The 21,982-nt window shown below is 36.8% G+C and overlaps 1 protein-coding gene across 1 annotated transcript in view; it reads left to right on the forward strand.

Moving 5' to 3' along the window:
• The first annotated feature begins 1,855 nt into the window (after positions 1-1,855).
• The window catches only part of MICU3 (mitochondrial calcium uptake 3), a 57,704-nt gene continuing 37,577 nt past the window's right edge, over positions 1,856-21,982 (forward strand). Inside the window, exons 1-2 of the mRNA XM_034442956.3 lie at positions 1,856-3,117; positions 18,124-18,277. Of these exons, the coding sequence (XP_034298847.1) occupies positions 2,605-3,117; positions 18,124-18,277 (667 nt within the window). The 5' untranslated portion in view covers positions 1,856-2,604. The remainder of the gene's footprint in view (positions 3,118-18,123; positions 18,278-21,982) is intronic.

Below are 21,982 nucleotides of genomic sequence, written 5' to 3' on the forward strand. Positions count from 1 at the left end.
TACATTCAATTAGCAAAGTCAGCTTCAAGAGAGCAACACCTGCAAAATGCTTCAAGTCCTCAAAACAGCTGCTCTTTGAAAATCACTTAACATCAGTTGGTGGCTTTAAGGAAGAAGGCATTCTAGTTTCTACTTACTGAGTTCATCCAATCAGATAGGGAGAAGGTTGGACAATAAGGCAAACCTCTGGTGGGATCTAATTCCCCATACTTACTGAGTATGTCAATGGTTAGAAAGACATTAAATCCAAATAGATCTTTTTAATCTGTTTTGGATGCAACACATTCATGTTATCACATTTTTCCTAAAAACATTTGTGGATATTTCCATATAAAAACCCTTATATAAGGTCTCAAGGTCTTCAACATTTCAACAGGTAGATCTGTGATGAGACAGAAAGCATACACATCTATAATAATTACATTAAGAAGCACTGTGATCATCATCAAGCAAGTAAGCCTACAGAATCTGTGACCTGTTCGTTCGAATATAACCTGTCTAAGCAGGAGTTTGCCAGGTGCTCAATATCGCCCCCTACAGTATTTTTATCCATGTCTACCAGATAGTTCCTATTTAAAAAAAAAAACCAAAGCTACTACAATGTTTATAATATCTACATATTTAACTATATTAATATTATACAAATATTTTAATATATGTTCTCAAAACTTCCCTGAAAACAATTCAAACATTTGCTTTGCTTTATTTCAGTCTAAAGATGTTAGATGTTACCTAGAACAGAGTCCCCGGCTCCAGGTCCGTGGACCGGCACTGGGCTGCAACTTTCCAGAAACTGGGCTGCACAAACAATCCATCTGTAGTATGCAGGCAGCACATGAAACCACACCCCCTTTGATCCGGTTCCCTTTCTCCAGGGAACCGGTCCCTGGTGCCCCAAAGTTGGGAGCTTCTGAGCTAGAATGATAACAATGGTATCTTCAATTAAGCTGGATTCTTGTACTTAACTATATGATTAAAATGAATTTTATTCTTCAGCAAAAATTTTAATTAGGCGGTCTTAAGAAATACTAATATATAAGTAATTGCAGATCTGCTTTCTTTCTATTAAACAGAAAATTATCCTGCAAGTCCTACTGTAATTAACTTCATGATGAAGACATCCAACTTGAAAGGAAGATCCATCACAGTTTACTTCTTGATTGATATGTATTCAGAAGTGCAAATTTCATGTTCAAGTTAATTTTTGATATTATTTTTATAATTCATACAATTATAAGACAGAAAAAAAAACATATGGAAAATTTACAAGGATGTATACATACACACACTCACACACACACACACACACACACACACACACACACACCACTGAGTTCTAGGACTTCCTTTACGCATGAAAGCCATCTGGATGACTTTGGATCAGTCCTTTTCTCTCTCTCAGATCAACATATTTCACAGGTTTGTGGTTGTAGGGCAGGAAAATTAGGTAGGTTTGCTATCTTGACTTATAGAAAAATGTGGGATAAAATATAATAGTCATAATAATATTCCTTTTACTGTTAGGATTCACTATATAAATCTACATTTGCTAAATAAATATTTTTTTTAGTTTTTAAATATTGATTGGTTCAGCCAGTAAAAGAATGCAGCCTGGTGTGCATGTCTGAAATGGATTCGAAATGGACTCCAAATAAGTAATTTAACCAGAGCCCATTCATTGATACACAGTTGTGAGACGGCCGCTTAAAATGAATTGAATAAATTCTTCTGGTTGCTCTGCTACTGTATCTAAATAGAATTTCTCCACTCAAGGAAATAACTCTCAACAACACTTGCAGATGGTGGCAGAATGGTCTTGACCGTTATTTTAGGAGATTCTGATTTCTACTTTTTTTTTTTTTTGGAAGGTGGGAAGGGATTTTCAGACACTGTTGACTCCTGGGAAGTCTTTGGACAATTCCCTGCAGTTTTCTTGACAAGATTTCAGAACCTCTTTGCCCCTGCTTTCTTCTTAAGGCTGAGAAAGAATAACCGGGCCAAAGCCATTTAGTTGGCTTAGCACCTAAGGCAGGACTAGAACTCTTTAAGTTCCTGGTTTCTAGCCTGAAGCTTTAACCATTGCACCAAACTGGCTCTCTTTCTGGCTTGTACACAGCCAAAAGCAAAGGAGAACCATGTTTCTGCAGGTCTAGAAGAGAATTTCAAAAGCGAAAAGCTTAGGTGACAAGCTTCAATTGCCGAGGTCACTCCTGCTATAAGAGCAGCCCTGGGACTTATCCCTTTTTCTTAGTGAAATATTGTATTGACTGAATTCAACTGCATTACAGAATTATAATAGAGAAGAGAGGCCAGTTCTCTCTTTAATTGGACCACTCTGTGCTAGACTATTCGGTGGGCCTGAACCAGCCAACTAATCCTTATGCCCTTATCAGCTCAGAATATGCAGAGCAAAGGAAGACAAAATTACAGGGAATGCGTTGTGTTAGTAGAAAGCCTCGCAACCATCACTGATTGCTTCCGAAGATACAATCCAGATTGCAATCGCAGGCACCTCGCGATGCCAACCGGCAGAGAACTGCACTGCAGCCCTGGGCAATCCGGAGCCGTCACAAACAGCAACTCCCAGATAAGGAACCTGCGGGGATGACAGACAACCGTCCAAACGGAAGGAGGGACACGAGGCCAGCCCGGGTGGGAGGGGTAGGTGGCATTTGGAAGCAGAGTCCCTCGTCTCGCGCTTGGCAGCTCGTGGCGCTCTCGCGATGTTTCCCCGCCGCGGCTGCTGTTGCCGCCTCAGCACCTTCGCTCGCCCTGTCACTCCGCGGACCCGGCTCTATGGCGGCGCTGCGAAGTCTCTTGGGCTGGCGCCGTTGTCGTCTCCCACCGGAGGCGGCCCCACGCCGGCCGCTGTGGGGCTTGAAGGCCGCCGGCTCCGGCCGCGAGGGGACCCCGAGCGGGCTGAGCATCGCGGCCGCGGGGGCTGCTGGCGGGGCGCTCGCTTGGCTCGCCTGCTATCACTACTACGACCGCCGGCCGCACCAGTCGCCCCCCGCGCTGGGGCTCGGCAGCCGGAGGGAGCGAGGAGAAGCCTGGCCGCCGAGCCAAGGCCGAGGACTGCAGCCCATCCCTGTGGCGGCCGCTGCCAAGGAGATGATGGTAGGTGTCGAGGGACGGGCTGGGGTGGGGGGGGGGGGAGGAACGGACACACGACGTAGAGCGCGAGCGCCTGCCTTGGCCCGCCCCTTCTCCCTTCCCGCTACAGAGGATGGATGGATGGATGGATGGATGGTGGATCCTCCAAGGATGCTGTCGGGAAGCCGGGGCAGAGATCGTCCGTGCTAGCCTTCCCTTTTTTCTTTTCTTTTCTTTTTTTGATTTTTTTTTTAAAACAAAACATAAAACAAATCCATCATCTATTACAATTGCAAACAGTGTGTCAGTCGGTTACAAATCTTTTGTGCTTCATCCCCATATTCAGAATTTAGTGATTATCTAATTTCTCATATTGTCAAACAAATCAACATCCTCATTTATTTTTTCAATTCTCTCCAGCAGTCCTGGGTGGGGGAACTGCTCAATAGGGACACTCTTTGCACGTTACTTCTCAGCTCTCTTAAAGTCCCCTGGAGAAGAACAGGCATTGAAATCAGTGCAAGTTACAAGTCAGGATCTGGAGTCGATGAAGGGGCTGGTTTTTTTTAATGTAATGTTTCTTTATAGGTGTCAGAAGCATCTTCAAATTATAGACATACAACCTTCAACATTGAGCAAGTAAAATAGATATAAGATAGATCATAAAAGTATAGCACCTGTAAAAAGTAATATAAAATGAATAAAACAAATGACATGATTGGGTCGTGCCAGATTCTTGACGATTCTATGAGCTAGGTCTCTCCATACCTTCCAACCTTGCCCTACTTTTGAGTTTTTCTATGCTCTGGCTGGTGTCAGCTTTGATGTTGTCCAGCCATTGTATTCGTTGATAGGCTAGCTTCCTTTTACAACATTTAATGTTGAATGTCCTTTAGTGTGGCAAATACTTTCTGGGTTTAGTAATTGCTGGTGCAGGGCTTGCTGTTTTTTCAGTAGTATTTGTCCTTTTTTTGTTTTTGCTCAGCAGTTATTCAAAATTAAAAACATAAAGAGAAGAGTAACCATAAGAGGCTGAAGCAACATTTCTGGCAACTTCCAGTAGAATGACAAGGGGTTAGAGTTAGAATGATGGAGTGGCAAGAATGAAGGACTTATATGCATTATAAATACGATTGAAGTGAATGGGTTAAGGCTGGTTCATGGATGTTTTCTGGGTATAATGCTTCTGAAATAAAACTTGATACATCATTATTTTTTCTGCCCTACATTATGGGAAACTATAATATATGCCTACATTAATATTCTTAATCATGGACAAAATATGTGTAACCACAACCATGCGTACATGGACACAGAAATGTTCTATATTTTGGTCTTTGTAATACTATAATGTGGACACTTTTTGCAATTGAAATACGTTGGAAGTTTAAAAGTTGTTGATGGCAGGCAGAAAGGATGATGCTATCATGACCTGACCACTACAGTTTTCTGATGTGAAACTACTTTCCATTCATCTTGCTGGTGCTGATTTTTTCTCACAAGCCTTAAATTCCTGAAGTTGTGGGATTTAGTTATTTACAAAGTTACAGAAAAGGGTGAATGTTCTTTTAATGTTTCATTTTTCTGCATATACAATCACTACATAAAGAATGCCTAATATTGGCATATAGCTTGTAGCATACTTGCTGTCTGTATTAGCACATTCTGATCCTATAATCAGACATCGTTGAATGTTACAAATAGTCCTTGATATACAACCATTCATTTAGTGCTGCTCAAAGTTACAACAGCACTGAAAAAAGTTACATGACCATTTTTCATCCTTTGCAGCAGCCCCATGTAAAGTAGCTTATTAGCTCTAAAGTTTGATGATAAAGCAGCAAAAATGCCACAAGAATGGCAAACATATGATCTTCAAATGTTCTTAAATTCCAGCTGCCAGCATTTCTTTCCATTGGCTACCTTAGCTTCAGCTAAAAGGAATTGTGATTCATCACATTTGAAAGGCTACATTTCCTCTCTCTCTAGTCTCTATGTTTCCGTCAGATATTTCGAAAGCTGCCCAGAATTGTTAGAAGATTATGTCAGTCTATAAATGCCATAAATTTATTTGTTTAAATAAACCTGATTTTTTTCTGATTTTTCCACATATTTTATATAAGGCATTTTGCTTGATACAGTTTCTTAAAAAATTGAATGTATATGTCATGAAATTAATTTTTGTAACTGTAAAAATGGGTCTTTGAGTCCAAAGGTCCCATCATTACAATATGAATATGAAGTCTACATATTGCCCATCATAAGCATGAAACAATTTACTTTCTGCCTGTTCTTGATCATACTTTTGCTGATAGTATTAGTATTTGAAATTAGTTTTACATGTTACACATTTATTACTACATCTCCTACCATGTCTGAGCTTCATTCCAGTCCCAGTAGAGATGTAGTCAGACCAGTTAGAGTATATAATTATTCTACTCCTTGTCTTGTTAGTCAAGTCCCATGGTGATATTCAGTTTCAAGTAAAGAAGGTGGTCATCTATTTCTAACTTTGTCATGTAAATCTCTGATGGTTTGTCATTGTTGTGAATAAACAATTTCTGTCCTTTTTATTAAAATTGTAAAGAACCATAAATAAGATCATGGAGATGTGGCAGTTAGCAAAACATGAACCCAGGAAAGGAAGAAAATGTAGACAGAAATTTAAATTGACTGCATTAACTGTTGTTGGTGTAAGACAAAGGAAGGGAAAATATTGCCATGCCTTCAAGCATGGTGTTACCACTTTGAGGTAGGTCAGATCAAGAAGCAGACTCCATAGAAAATACTGGAACTTTATTTATAGGTTCTGCTAACAGACTTTTGAAAGTGTTTTCCCTCCATCCTTCTTGTACCAGAGAAAATCAAGATAGGGCCATTCTCTTTCTAATATTTCTTCCTGGCCTTAATTCATGTTGTGTTGGAAGCATTTTTATTTTGAGCTTTCAAATGATGTATAATGAAGAAAATTGTTCTTTTTTGTCATTTTTCAATACTTTTTCATGTTTTTCCCATTCTAAATTGTAGATTGAAATTCAGATTTTTGTAACTTTAAATATTGTCACATTTCATAATTTTAGGCCTAAACAGATTGCTTCTTTTGAATTTATTTATTTATTAAATTTATATAGCCATCCATCTCCCATATATGACTCTGAATGGCTTTTAAAAATTAAAAATGACGAGAACAATAAAACTATAAATAGAAACAACAAACATACAACTATATTAAAACCACTATTAAAAACTCAATTCAACCTACACATAATTACAGTTATCAGGAATACATCCCATTCAGTAAAGCCACTGGAAAAGCTCACCATTACCTCTATCCCCAAAGCAGGGGTCTCCAACCTTGGCAACTTTAAGACTTGTGGACTTCTAGTCCCAGAATCCTACTCCCAGAATTCTGGGACTGAAAGTTCTAAAGTTGCCAAGGTTGGAGAGCCCTGCCCCAAAGCATAGTGATCCAGTCAGGTCTTCAGGACCTCTCTAAAGGCCAGAAGGATAGGGGCCAATCTAAGTTCCAAGGAATGATATTCCAAAAGACAGGTGCCATAGCAGAAAAGGCTGCTGGATCCTGTCAACTATGGAATGTCAACTGACAGGCTCTGTAACATGCTTCTCCTGCCAGATCTGATGGGACAGATAGATGTAACTGGGAAGAGGTGATTCTTTAGTTTCAGTCAGGAGTATTAAGCTGTTTTATAGAGGTATTTTAATTATGTCTTAAATTTTTATTTACTAGTTTCTTAAACTGGAGTTAAGAATTTATAGTTCTAGTATAGTATAGAACTTATAGACACATTTCTTGTACTAGTCTGAGACCACAATAAAATGACGGATTATCTATAGATAGTGAGAAGTTCCAATTAGTTCTGGCTTCCTATCACATTTGCATGTATGCTACATACAAGACTTTGTATGTGGTAAGAGTTTCTTACGGTATTATATCTTCTGCATAGAAATTCATGGTGTTTTGAACTCGTCCTCCCAGTTGGATGTAATGTGTGTCTTGCTGCAAACTTTTAATGTTTTTTTCCTGGCACCTGGCCATAATTTTTGCACACAGTTAGATAAATACTATTTTTAAAACAAATATTTTAAGAATTTGCCAACTGCAATTACATTTGCTGGATAGATTGTTTTTTTAAGTTTTTAAAAAACTGCCTATTTGGAAAGAAGTATCAAAGCTGGATTTGGGTTAATTTACATCCAGGGCAACTGTGTCAATGGAGTCAGAAGTGTTTTTATTTTATAAACATCAATATGAACATCTAAGCTATAAGAGGTAATATGCACTTCATATTACTTTATGATTCTTACAATAAATATTTTCCAAAATGTACATTGTATATTTAATGTATATAAATATTAAGTTATTTTGTTTGCTCAAAGAGCTGAATTGACAATTGTAGGTATATTCATATTAAATAAAGTTATATCAATTCTAGATAATCATAAGCACCCTCATTGTGCCACTTCCTTCCTCTGCATGGTTACATGTGCTTGTCCTAAACTAATCAGTGTGGAGCACCACCTTAATCATTTTGAGAAAAGACTGAATTCTTCTCATCTTAAAATAAAATTGAATTCTTCAATTGATAAATTATTACCCAATTTGTAATAGACTACATGATAAATATAGACTACATTTATCTGATGAAATGAACTGTGATCGATGAAAGTTTTTATAGCAAGAAATCACCCTTGCTATAAAGTTCCACAAATGGTGTTTAAACTACCATAAGTGGATATATGGATTATGCTATCAATCCTGATTCAGTGTTCTCTAATTCTGTTAGAAAATAGGTATTAAAAAGATGCATTCTGATGAAACAAGAAGTACCAATACAGAAGAGATTCCAAGTCTAACTTCCTTGTGTAAATAATAACACAGATATAATACATAAAGACAGAACTGTGAATAAACCCCTGTCAATAAAAAGAAATATATTTATTCTAATATTTGTATTCCTTACATGCAAAATTAACAGGTGATTCATACTTTGTGTGAAGACATGATTTATCTACCTGTGATTTATTGAATAAATTTATAGACTATGAAATATTTATATAACACATTAGTGAAAAACAAGCAAACCACCTTGTGGCTAAAGCAATAAATGCAGCAAGATTATTTAACATTTGGAAGGATATACAAGCATCATGCTAAGACAGCTACTTGTCCTGGGAAACATTAATATCTTTCTGGGCATTGTGTGATTGTAAATGCTTGATAATGTACAAAAGCAAGCAAATATTCATTTTTAATTTAATATACTTTTCAAAAATAAAAATACTTCCGAATGGTTAGCATTTTAAGAATGAAATATATTGTATAAAATCTGACTCATGGATGAGGGGACAAGTAATACCACCAATATTTTGGTTATTGAGCTATAGTAATGCTTGAGGGGCATGAGTTCAATGAAATATGATAATTTTCAGGATTATACATATACAGTATATGAAATAATTTCTGGATATATAAAAATTATATACTATAGTTAAGAAAGATCAAATATCAGGACTATTACTATTTTCTACTCCAACATTTGTTAAGTACCTTTTTTCTGTTTGGGGATTTTCCCACACTAAAATGTGATGTTTAACCTCTTGGCCACCCAGCATGCAAACAAAATTATATCACTTTTATCTACTTGGGAGCATACTGTGATAGCCCGGGGCCAAGCAGAGTGAAACTTTTCAAACTACTTTCTTTGCTTTATATAGAATATACTCATTTCAAACTTATTTTATATAAAGGAATGTGAAAATTGCTCTGAAATCCTTTTAAAACATCCTCAGATAAAAGTTGTAACAACTTGGCTTGAAGGTTGATGATTCCATATGAAATTTTGGGAAGAATATGCTTTAATTTACTATAATTTTTAATGGAAAATTCAATTGGATCATCACAGTTAAATTGTAATCCTGTGTCCATATCACTTTGGGTTAATGGCAGCTGGTACCTATTTTTATTATTTCATAGAATTAACTTTCCGAATGTTCTGTTTTCCCTGTGGAAGTAATGTATATTAAATTAGAATGTAATGCTTAGACTACTGATAATGGATATTATTGTTGAATTACATCTCTTACCCACTCATGGCATCAGTTTCCATACAGTAGATCTTTTATCTAGTGTTTAGTTCTTTCACCGTGGGAAAATCACTTTTTTTCCCTTTAGAGTGAACCTTTTGAATCAATGACCTTAAGGAAACATGAAACCAACTCTTGGCAATGAACCATTTGTTTCTTCTTTTTTAATCTAGGAAGGAAGATGATGTCATGCTTACCAGAGTTTAAATTCATCTGAGAACTTGATTTAGAGTTAAGGAATTCTCAGCAATATTATAATTATGAATGGAATATGAATATGTTTTATATTGTATATTGTTTTAGTCACATTATATACATTGGTACATCAATTTTTTTCTGAAAAGAAATAATAACTTCTTTATCCAATAGATGAATCACATGCATATCAACTACGTTACCACTTTAGAAGAAACATATGTCTATAAAAGTGAGAAAGAGATGTCACTCCCACTCGTGGGGTGTTTTGTCACCCACAGATTTTTTTTTAAAAAAACCATGGATTAAAATAATGTTCCTAAATTTAAAAATATGTTTATAGACATAAACATATTCTAGCAAATTGAGGAAAGGAGGGGATACTATTTAGTTGATCAGATTTTACAATTATAAAATTATATTCTGTTTCTCTAATTAGTAAGCATATCTGCTGCTGCTTAGATTAGACAAGTATATTATTATATTGTAATCTTGCTACTTAATATGTTAAACATTGCAAGATTCATTCATGCTTTTTTTACAAACATTTTGACAAATTACGTAGTTATTCTGCACATATCCCATATTTTTTGCAATAGTTATATTATACAAATGAGGTGAAGAAATAGCTAAATTACTAAATTCTGTGTTTCATATTTTTCATTATTCAACATAAGCAAGTAGCATCCTTATCTGTTTAATATAACAGGGAGGAAGTGAAATTATACATACACTGGTAAAAAAACTAAACCAAGTAAATGCATTTGTTTATCTTGATAGGATGTTTATAAACACATATGAATGCTGATGGACAGGAAGTGAGGGTACTTATTGTGTGGGTAATGTGTGGCCTTTATATATAATAAAGAAATACATATCCCAAGTGAAGTAACCAAGAAGCTCAGAAGAGTTAACAAGTGTGCCTTTGTTCCAGAAGAAAAGAAAACTGATCACCGTGTACTTCTCCAGAAAAGAAAAAAGCATATGGGTAGAAACAAGAGGAGCGTGTGTGCCTGTGTACATGTGCGTGCATGTGTATGTATATTTTCCCAATAATAAGTAGCCAAGCAAGGTTACTTAAATCATAAGCATGCATATATTTGTTCTTTGAAAAGAACACTTTGCAGACTGCACAAGTATTGGGAAGATGTAAGAACTGGTTTTGACCAACTACAAACTTTTGGTGGTCATGCCAAGGATTTCCTGCCTGAGCAGGGGGGTTGGACTATTATTCTATGATCTATGTTCTAAATAATGTTGCTTACTCTGAAAAGAAATAACATGAATGTATGTACTAATATCACAACTATAATTTTGCAATTGCCCTGATAGGTACACATCTTCTCTGATAGGTACATCTAATTTTGAAGACTACAAACTTCTGAATAAGAAATACATAGGCAAATATTTATATTTATGAGGCAGTATAATTTTTAAAATGTTACTGATCATTACTGTATTGTTGTAACACACCATAAACGTACAAATATAATGAAAAATCCTGAGAAAGAATTAGTGTGTTATTGTTTCCAGTGAGCTATTCCTCAAAATGCTATGTATTGGTGCCTTTTGCCAAAATACTAAAAATATATTTCTTCCTTATCCTTGTTGAAAGGAAAGGAAAAAAAAGAAACAGAAGGAAAGCAGCAAAAGCAGATGAAGAGAAAAACCTCAGAATAGAGCTAAAATTTCAGCATTTTTATCCTTTTAAACAACATATAATTCAATCTTTTGCTTTGCTTTCTAATCTTTAAACCTATAAATATGGGGCTATAATCTCAGAAATGAAAAACTGTTTGCAAATATTCCAAGCTTAATTGTTGACAGTAACTGTTGGCTTAACATCTAAACAAGCTGAATATGTTCTATGGTAGAATTTTTTTAAAAAATTGAAAACTGATGTGTACTCATTTAGCTGTATTGTATGAAGTGTATGAGTTCTCTGTACCACATATTAATGACCTTTGCTTGCGCTTTTATGTAATCTTTGGTTTATTTCCTAGTTGTCACTTGGTGCATTTCTATATCCCCTTTCAGCATTTTTATAATTGTGGACAGCTAACACCTCATAATTATTCCCACAGAAATAAATATATAATTTGTTCCATTGGTGGTTTATTTTTTAAATATAAAATAAGATGATTGAGAGAATAGGTGCTGCCACAGAGAGATCCTGCTTACTTGGTCTTATCCAACTTTATGCCAGGGACAAAATAAATTGATACATGCTTTTACATGAAAACAGAATACGATGTTTAAAACTTCTCATTAATATATTAATAGTAGTAGGTATATTTTTCACTGTATTTGAAATCAAACTATGCACAATAATGTTACATTTATAGAAGCTCAAATAAAATCTATTTTGCATGAAAATGATCTTGATAATTCCTGATATGATAACTATATAAATCTTTTTCTTTCTTCTGAAAGTTACTGAAAATAATTTATTGATTATGAAAGGATCATCATAATATGCATGATGCATAAAAGGCATGTGTAAATATGCCTTTCTGGAGTGGTGCCCTTAAATGGCTAATTGCATGAAGAACATGTACTATTCCATGTATTATACTTCTTCAGCTTGGATTAAGACACAGTTAAAAATTAAGAAAAAAATGTTCCAAATTGAAGTTACAGCCCAATTCAAATGTACTTTTCAAATGGCCTGTGGTCTAGAGGAACAGAATATCTTGAGTAGAAGACTAGTAGGAACTAGAAACAAACCTTTTATTTATTTCTTTTACATTGTAGGCTAGGGGTGTCAAACTCAAGGCCCACAGGCCAGATCCCACCTGCAGGGTGCTTAGATTTGGCCCAAGGGGCCATCCTGGAAACAGTGAAGAAGCAGCCCATGATGCCTCTTGTCAGCGAAAATGGAGCTTGCAAGGGTTGCAGGAGGCCATCGCAGCCGAAAATGGGGGTGCGGGTGGCCCTCCCGAGCTCTGTTTTAGCTGGCAGAGGGTTGCAGGATGCTGTCAAAATGGTAAATGGAGCTTGGGAGTCTGTTTTTGCTGGCAGAGCGCTTGGGCCACCACAGGCGCCCCCAACACGATTGAAGTTGAGCTGGCCATACCTCCCCACCCCCCGAGGTCAAACACAACCCTGATGTGGCCCTCAATGAAATTGAGTTTGACACCCCTGTTGTAGGTTATCAAACATGTGGAGTCATGTATGATCCATGTTAATTTAATCTGCCCTTATGTACAACCTCCTTAAAAAATGCAGAGAAGATGATTTTTAAACAATGCTTTAAACATTCCCTTAGCAAACAAATGAAAATACTGTTGGACTTTTTATCAGAATGCTGAATAAATATCCACAAAACTGAATTAAACACAGAAGCATTCAAACATATGAACATATTCAGCAGGAAACTAATATAACCCCCGTTTTACATTTATAAAAATTATCAGTTAATCTGTTCAAAACAAGGCATTTCATTGGTGCTGGTGGTCTCTAATCTAAGCACCATCGGAAAGGGAAACTTTCTGAATGAGAAAGATATAGCAGGAGAAAACATTAGAAAAACTAATCAACTATTTTTACAAATCAAGTTAGACCAAATATAAATTTGATTCAGGTTGGCTTCTTCATTTATATAATAAAGATGTGAACCAGCAACTAAACATTAAAGTTGAAAAACAATATATATCCAATATGCCACAAAGTGACCCCAGAACATCAATTTCCATTTAAAACGCAAAGAGAAACAAAACCAATGCCCAGAATACCATTATCTAAAAGCTACAAATTCCTATTGGTAGGATTTAACAACATTTACTAGTTCTATCTTAGTTCTGTTATTCCACATCTGAGCACATATACTTGATGTGGGGAAAAATAGGAAAAAAATCCTTTTCTGAAAGATAGGTACCTTTTAAAACAAGTAGATTGTAGGGAATTCCTCTCTACATATCTAGAGAACTATAGTTCATCTAAGTGAGAGAAAATAATTGATGTTTGTTTCTTTTAGGAACAAAATATTAAATATAAGATCTGCTAGAGAAAATATATGGTAGGCACAAATAAGAAACTCTGAAGACAGTGATAGAGGAATTGATATTAAAGAGCAAATGAAGAATGGGTAATTTAAAAGGTTCTAAATCATATTTGTATTAACACAGTTAAATGAGGACAATATCCTTGACCAGAAATTAGTGCCTATGAGCTTTTCCTTGTTACGGGCAGATTATTATATGCCCTCACTGTACAACCTCATTATGGCCAACTCATGAATACTGCTTTGCACACTATGGCAGAAAGAAATGCCTGGTGAATAGATAAGCAATAAGCACCTAGACTTATTTACCGCTTCACAGTGCTTTACAGCCCTCTCTAAGCAGTTTACAGAGTCAGTATATTGCCTCCAACAATCTGGGTCCTCATTTAACCGATCTCAGAAGGATGGAAGAATGAGATAACCTTCAGCCAGTGAGAATCAAACTGTTGGCAGGAGAGAGAGCAGGCGGGAGAATTAGCCTGCAATATTACCATATTTTTCGGAGTATAAGACGCACCGGAGTATAAGATGCACCTACCTTTTTTTGGTTGTTGTTTTTTTTAAAAGTTTTTTTTTTTTAGACAAACACACATATAAACATACAATGTATTTTCTTTGAACAGAGTGTTTGGCTGGTTCACAAATTTAAACAGTGTTTAGTCATTTCAATTAAATTTACAATTTCTATATTTCCTTTTTGCCATATTTATTCCTCATCTATTTTTTTTAAAAAACCAATATTACCCTTCATTCTCATCTCTAATCTTAATCAAATTCAATTTTTCCCTTCTATTCTATATTATATCCCTTCCCATTGTCATCTATTTTTATATCCATCCTCACATTGGTTAATTATTTAATATTACAATTGTTTAATACAAATTCAACATTTTTAAATAAATCAGTTAGTTATAACTATGTTTTTTGTATCTTAATCAATATGAACATGAATATTCCAATTATTTCCATGCAATCCAATTTCTTACAAATCAATTAATTATATTTACCAATAATAATAAACCAAATAATTTTCCCCATATATTCCTCCAAACCACAACTTAACCATGTCTGCTTTCAACACAATATACAATTAATAGTATCTCAATTATTATAATTTCCTAGTTAAATAGAGCTTGCTTTCTTTTGTGTTTTAAAATCTTGAACTCTCCTCTTTTGCCCTAAATTTCCCATTGTTTGCACCTACCTTTTTTGGTGAGAAAAAAGAAAAAGAAATCTCTCTCTGCCTCATTTTCTCATGTTGCAGCAAAGAACCTGCTTTACTTTCAGTTTCATTTTTTCAGCATAACTAGGGGAAAAAAATCTGCTCCAGCACTTTTTGCAGCAAGCAGGACAGCCCTGCACAAAACAGCTGAGAGCAAATCAGCTGAGAGTCGGGAGGCCGATCTAATCAACTTGTGCTAATTAACCTATACTGAAGCTGAAAGGGGCTGTTTTTTCTTGCTGTTTGCTTGCAAGAAGGTAACTACTGCAAAGCACAGGCCAAAGGGTGGGGGCCATTGGGTGGGCAGGGCTACATTCGGTGTATAAGACGCACTTAAATTTTCACCCCCTTTTGGGGGGTAAAAAGGTGCATCTTATACTCTGAAAAATACGGTATGTTCTAACCACTGCGCCACCACAACTCACTGAGAAGAAGAAAGTGATTTTACTGTGGAGTTCTTGGTGCTCTGTGAGTTTGTTTGTAGACATTTCATTCTCCAACTACATAACATCATCAAGTCTACTAGATGTACACTAAATGATGTTGACTAGTTGGTTTAATGAAATGACTACAAGCTAACAACCAAACTCATGGAGCACCTAGAACTCCACAATTCAAACAATTCTATTCTATTGGAGATAATATCATTTCACATAAGGGTGTTTTGCTTGCTTGAATTGGCACCTGCATCCACCTTTAACTAACTGAAAATCCTCTTCAGGACTAGCAACACCAGGCAGCTGCAAGCTGTACTGCATTGCCAAGCACAATATGTCCTCCTGAGACTGAAAGAAACAAGTAGTAGCAGGTATACTGTTTTCTAGTGTGGAATTTCAGTTTTTTTCCTTCCACTTAACTTTTTGACACATATTTCTAACTTCATTTCCCCTTCCTTTATCCTGGAGAATCTGCCTTTGCTCACTTTTCTGTGTTTCTCTTATTTTATTTTAAATGCAATTGTCTTTCAGCCTTGCCATTTTGAGAACACTGTTTTGAGGAGAACTGTTGCAATTGCAGTAAGGTTTTTCATATATAAGTATGTCTTTGAAAACAAAGGGCAGCATATAATTCATAAATCCATTTGATAGTCTTTTTAAGAATACATATTTGTCATTTCATTTGCCTTTTAAAATAAATAGTTATTAAAATGCTAAGTGAGATGGAAAATATTATCTTATGATATAATAGATTCACTGATTTCTAAAATCTGCAATGTAATAACAAATTTAACGGGTATAAATTCTGTAGCTAATGAGCTACAGAGAAATGCACTGATTGTGTACATGGCATTTGTCCTTTTGTTTAAAATAATCCCAAAGTTTGTTCTTTGTGTCATCCACAAGGAAATTGCTTTCAATAATTTCTTTCCCCTGGATGTCTAATGCAAAAGTAGTATAATATCAGGCTGTAGCTGATTTCCAGACAGGGGACAAGAATCAATATGCTTAGTGAAAACGAGAGAAGAGAATTGAATCCCTAAGCCTTCACAGGTAATTAATGCTAGCCTTTCACTGAGCATGTGTTGATAGCCATGAGATGAACACATGGCATAACAATTGTAAACAGGGTTCCACTGCAGTTGCCTCTTGTGGAAAAGCTTGCTTTGGTAACTAAACCTTTTATTTGTAACTAGGAGATGAAATCAATAAGCTGAGGAAAGAACTGGAAAGCAACTAAGAAATGGCAATATTTCTTTTAATCAGACATTTGTAAATAGTTTTGAAATGTCTTAAGTTAAGGGAATACGCATTGCAGCTATAGCCCAGATATTCATTACTGTCCCTGAGTTTTTTGGTGTCCTCACAAATAATCTTTCAACCATATTTGGAAGCTATGTAATTTGCCCATTTTCATGTGATTCAGGCAAGCGAAATCCAGCAAAAATAACGATAGAAATTCCAATCACCTGTAGTATTGCTAGTCCTTTTATTTTAATGGTTATTCATTCAGGGATTGTTCAAAGTTAAGGCAGCAATGAATGAAAGGATTTAGGATTGATCCCCAAGTTATGGCTATTGCAGCTATGTGGACAGGCTGCCAAGTACCTGGATTTTGATCATGCTCCATGGTCACATGATCAAAATCCAAGTGCTTGGCAGCCTGCCTGTATTTACAACTTCCGGGGCACTTCATCTGCCTCCACTCACCAATCTTCCCATTTTTGCCCCCATGCGCCCCCTGCCATCCTACATGCCCCCCTGTGCCCCCTGCCATCCTACATGACTTTCACTGTCTTCTTGCTCTTGCTGCTGATCAAGTATGCCCACCCTGGCCCCGTATGACGCAGCTGATGGCCACACCTTCTTCCCCAGATCAAACATAGTAATTTTCTCACAAGACCTGGAGAAAATGCCTTTACATTGCCAGAAGCTGCCTTGTGAATGGCCAGCAACAGAAGCAAGACAGTAGTTAGCTGGGGTGGTGGAGTCCAGGGCAGCAGAGGCCTTGGAGTGCAGGCCGACGATGGTATTTAGGACTGAGCTTGGGCATCTGTGGCTTCCTAGTTCCTTTCTAGTGTGGCTTTGCGCCATACATTGCTGGGTCAGGCTGGGGCGTCCCAAGGCATCTACAGCTTCATACCACGCTATACTGCTGGCCTGGTTGTAGCTTTGCAGAGATGCTGTGGCTCCACACCACACTGCTGAATCTGGCTGGGGCTTCCCACGGTAGCTGTAACCGGTGGGCTGCTGGGCCAGGGTGCAATGGCTGGAGGAGTGGCTGTGACTTCATGCTGAGCTGTGGCTCAGGGGCTTCTTGCAATCTTTATATTCCATGAGTGGATGGAGGAAGAAGGTTTAAAATCTAAACTAAAATCTTATTCAAGTTCAGTCATAGATTCATGACAGTTTTCTTGATATAAATGACTGTTCAGTTTTTTTAAAACTACTGAGGGTTAACTTGATAAAACAATCACTGCAAGACACACGTTTTTAATTTCATTTGATGGGGATCTGTTTTCATGAAAGTTTTTGAGGTTTGCCGCTAATTACAAAGATATTTTAATCAGATAATCTCCAAAAGTAAGAATAGAAACTGGACCCTTACTGACTCTTACCCATTACCTCACCAGTGCTTTTGTCTTCTCTGGGATCTCATTACATGGTGTATCAGGTGTGATTTTCATTGTGTTTCATAAAAATCTTTGAATCTGAATAATTTGGGCAGTTTGTTTCAGACCAAGATGAACATAACAGCCTTGTGCGATGGAAGTTCTTTCTTTTACAAGCAGCTTTGCTAAGTTTTATAGTAAAAAAATACACCACCATTTACTGTTTCCTACTTGACTTCTCTGAAAAATGTAACCCATAATATTATCACAATAGCTAACATATCCTTGTTTTTACAATAAAACACAATAGCTGTGATGATTACCATATAGGGCTAAAGAATTTAAAATATGAAAAGAGATAAAAATAATAAAGAAAAAGTAACAATTTAGTGTTTGAAACACAGTTTTAGAAACAATAATTGGAATAACTAATCACTTTTCAATTGTTTGCTGAAGGTCACAGAAAACAGACCAGATCATGAAGATTTAGAGCTTTATGCAACTTCCCGGGAGCGGCGATTTCTAACATTTGCCAGTTTAAAATTTGAAGGGCAGCTATTTATGACACCATATGATTTCATCCAGTCTGTTTCAAGTGATGAACCAAGACGTAAGTAGGAAATTTTTAAAAAACTACATTATTCTTGCTGTAGTGAATCCTCATATTGCAGCTGCCTGCAATTACTGCGAGTTCAATTCTCACCAGGCTCAAGGTTGACTCAGCCTTCCATCCTTTCTAAGGTAGGTAAAATGAGGACCCGGTTTGTGGGGGCAATAAGCTGACTTTGTATAAAATGTACAAAAGTATGAAGGCTATTGCTTAACGCCTTGTAAGCCGCCCTGAGTCTCTGGAGAAGGGTGGCATATAAATCAAAATAAAATAAAATAAAATAAAAAATAAATAATTAAAACTTCCTTATTTGGTGGATGCACAATTCAGATCTTCCATATTTTTGAGTTATGTATTTAATAAGTAGATGCTGTGATTGGTTGAATTCATAGGATATGTTAGGATCTTACATTGTTGGTAATTATCAGTGGTGAAATGTAAAATGTGTTACTACCAATTCTGTGGGCATGGCTTGGTGGGGGGGGAGGGGGGTAATGTGACTCGGTGGGCATGGCCAACTTTTTTTTTTTTACTTTTAAAAGCATTTCTTCTACAACCTTAAGAGGTTGCAGAAAAAAATGCTTTTAAAAGCCTCTGACGATCAGGCAACTCAGCTGGGATCATCAGAGGCTTTTAAAGGCATTTTTTTCCTACAACCTCTTTGGCCTAAGAGGTTGTAGAAAAAATGCTTTTAAAAGTAAAAAAAAAAAAGCCTCTGATGATCATGTGGCTCAGATGGGCATGGGAAGAGCAGGGATTTTTGCTACCGGTTCTCCGAACCACCCGCCGCCATCACTACCGGATCAGGCGATCCGGTCCAAACTGGGAGCATTTCACCCCTGGTAATTTTCAATTTTTGCTCATGGAACTCAAAAGCATTATATAAGTTTCTTATCTTGCAAGCTGTGGGGCTTGTATATTAGAAATTTTTAATACCCTATGTTGAAAATTAGGATTCCACTAACTACAATGATATATCTCAAAGACAACTCAAAAAGCCGATTTCTAAAATATTATATAAAAAGGAAAGAAATGTAACACTAGATATCTATGGAGATTCTCAGTCATCCAGATCATAGTTGTCCCATAGGTGCTTTTTCAAGTCCAGTTGTCTTTTGAAAAAGCACCCTTGGGCAACACTAGATATATTTTCAAAACTATCACATCTTTTCAGAAATTGCAATGCCTTCAACAGGAAAAACAAATATAGCGTTGTAGATTAAGTCAGCAGCACAAGCTTGGAGATTGATGCATCTGACTGCAGATAGGTATTACATTCATACTCACATGTAATTTAGATCTATTTAGAAATAGAATCAATAGTGTTCCATTGCTCTAATAAAGACAATTGTGGCAAGTTAAAAATTCAGAATGTTTATTAACATAAACTCTGAAGAAGACCAACTTGGTCATTTTTCTACATAGAAAAAGAAAGAAAATAAAGTCAAGAATAAATAGGTTTAAAGCCTACTGTATCTTGGTCTGGGAGCCAAAATATCTGAAAAACGGCCTTTTGTTTTAGAGTTTGCAGCAATCCAACCAGCACACAAGTAAACAATTCAGCACGATTCATTTACAAAAGAAACTTCTTTATATACAATACCATACAACAGAAGCCAGAACCAGAACTCAGAATCCAGAAGTACAGAATCAATATAGACACAGAAGCTATAGAATCACAGAAGCATTCATATACTGTATATGTACAGATCAGTGAACCTAAGCCGCGCCCAGGCTCCTAGCCGTCTGGGTCACCAAACAGTCTCCATTGGCTGACCTGTTACTATGTCTATTCCAATTCATGAACCCTTATATACTTACATTTTGTGTACATTTTCTTATATCCCTGTTGAAATTAGGGAAGCAAGAATAGCAGCAAAATAAACAGCAAGTGAATAGCAGCAGTATAAATCCAAGGCTGCAATGATTATTTGAAATTACAGGTAGCCCTTATTTAGCAATTGCCTTTTAGTAATCATTCATAGTCAGAGCGGTAATGAAAAAGTAACTTTGTGACCAATCCTCACATTAGGGCCTCCATAGAACTGTAAAGTAAAGGAAAACTCAAGTAAGATCATGTAGAGTCATAGTTTCATTTAGTGACTGCTTCTCCACATAATGACCAAGTTATCAGCCCCAATTGTGGTTGCTGAATGAAGGCTACTTTCCAAGCTTTAGGACTCATGCTCGAGCCCATTCTCAGGAACTTCTCTCTACCGATCCAGATTGGATCCTGGAATATTATCCTGGGATATGTATATTTGCCTTCATTCAGAAGGCTACCTATATGGAGTTTAAAGTCCCAGGAGAGGTGCTAATTAGTTTTTAAACAATTTAGGGGCCCAAATGTAAAATTTAATTAACTCTAATTAATATTGCTATAACTAAAGGGCATATTCTTATTTTTAAAGCTAATCATATTAACATTTATGAAAATATATTTATGAATGGAGGCGAATATATGTGTCCTAGGATAATATTGTAGAATCCAATCTGAGTCAGTCCAATCTGATTTACTACCAGCTTATCAAGTACTTAGGAGCTGATGGCTTGGCAGCACAAGCAAACAACAGCCAACAACTTAATAGCCAACCATCAACACCCCAATCAACATGTAAAAATCCACATACAACAGGTACCATATACCGTATTTTTCAGAGTATAAGTCACACTTTTCCCCCCTAAAAGAGACTGAAAATTTGGGTGCATTTTATACTCCCAATGTAGCCCCGCCCACCTTCCTGCCTCCACTCTTTGGCCTCCGCGTGTCCTCTTCCTTGCTGCAGAGATTGCCACCAACAATGGCTTAGCCATTTTGGGCACTGCAGGTCGTGTTTTCAGCCTCCAAATGCTCCGTTTGAGAGGCCTTCTAGGCTGCGGGGATCACCAAAGCACATCGCCGCCAATCGCCTCCCGAAAACGTGGTGAGTTTGGAGGCTGAAAACGCAATGCGCGATGCCCAAAATGGCTACCCAAAACAGCTCCTGCCTTCTTTTATCCCTTCTGCGCTTCGTCTGCTTTAGTCACTGGGGCTCCCTCCAATGATCAGCTGTTCTTTTGAAGCTGTTTTTTAGTCTCAATGAGGTGCTTGCTAGTGAAGCGATATTCCGCGCTTCGCCTTGCTGTTCTCATTGCTGCTCCCTCCGACGATCAGCTGTGCTTTAGAAGCTGTATTTCATTCCCAATCAAGCACACACTCTCAAAACCAGTGAACTAATGTGCTGAAGCTGACCAGGCTAAGAATGTTAGCCAGATGAATACCTGGTAGGCAGAATATTTTTTCCCCTATTTTCCTGCCCCAAAACTAAGGTGCGTCTTATATACAGCAAATACCACACAGAGACACCTCAAATATGCACTCTGCTAGAGACAAGTTCCCTAAAGATGGGCTCTAGCATGAGTCCAAAAGCTCGGAAGACAAAACTTCTGGTCCCAGTGATCCAGTGGTGGGATTCAGCCAGTTCGCACCACTTCGGGAGAACGGTTGTTAACTTTCTGAGTAGTTTGGCAAACTGGTTGTTGGAAGAAATCATTAGTGTAGAGAACCGGTTGTTAAATTACTTGAATCCCACCACTGCAGTGATCCCAATTATTATGTGCAAATTTCAGAAAGAAAAGATAATCCAGTTACAGTCAGGTGAACTATTTTTAAAATATCTTTATCTAAAGCACTGTTTACAGTTACTGTATCATGGAATTCAGGTT

The sequence above is a fragment of the Pantherophis guttatus genome, chromosome 8 (assembly GCF_059756535.1).
Source record: "Pantherophis guttatus breed Tessera chromosome 8, ASM5975653v1, whole genome shotgun sequence".
Lineage (NCBI taxonomy): Eukaryota > Metazoa > Chordata > Lepidosauria > Squamata > Colubridae > Pantherophis > Pantherophis guttatus.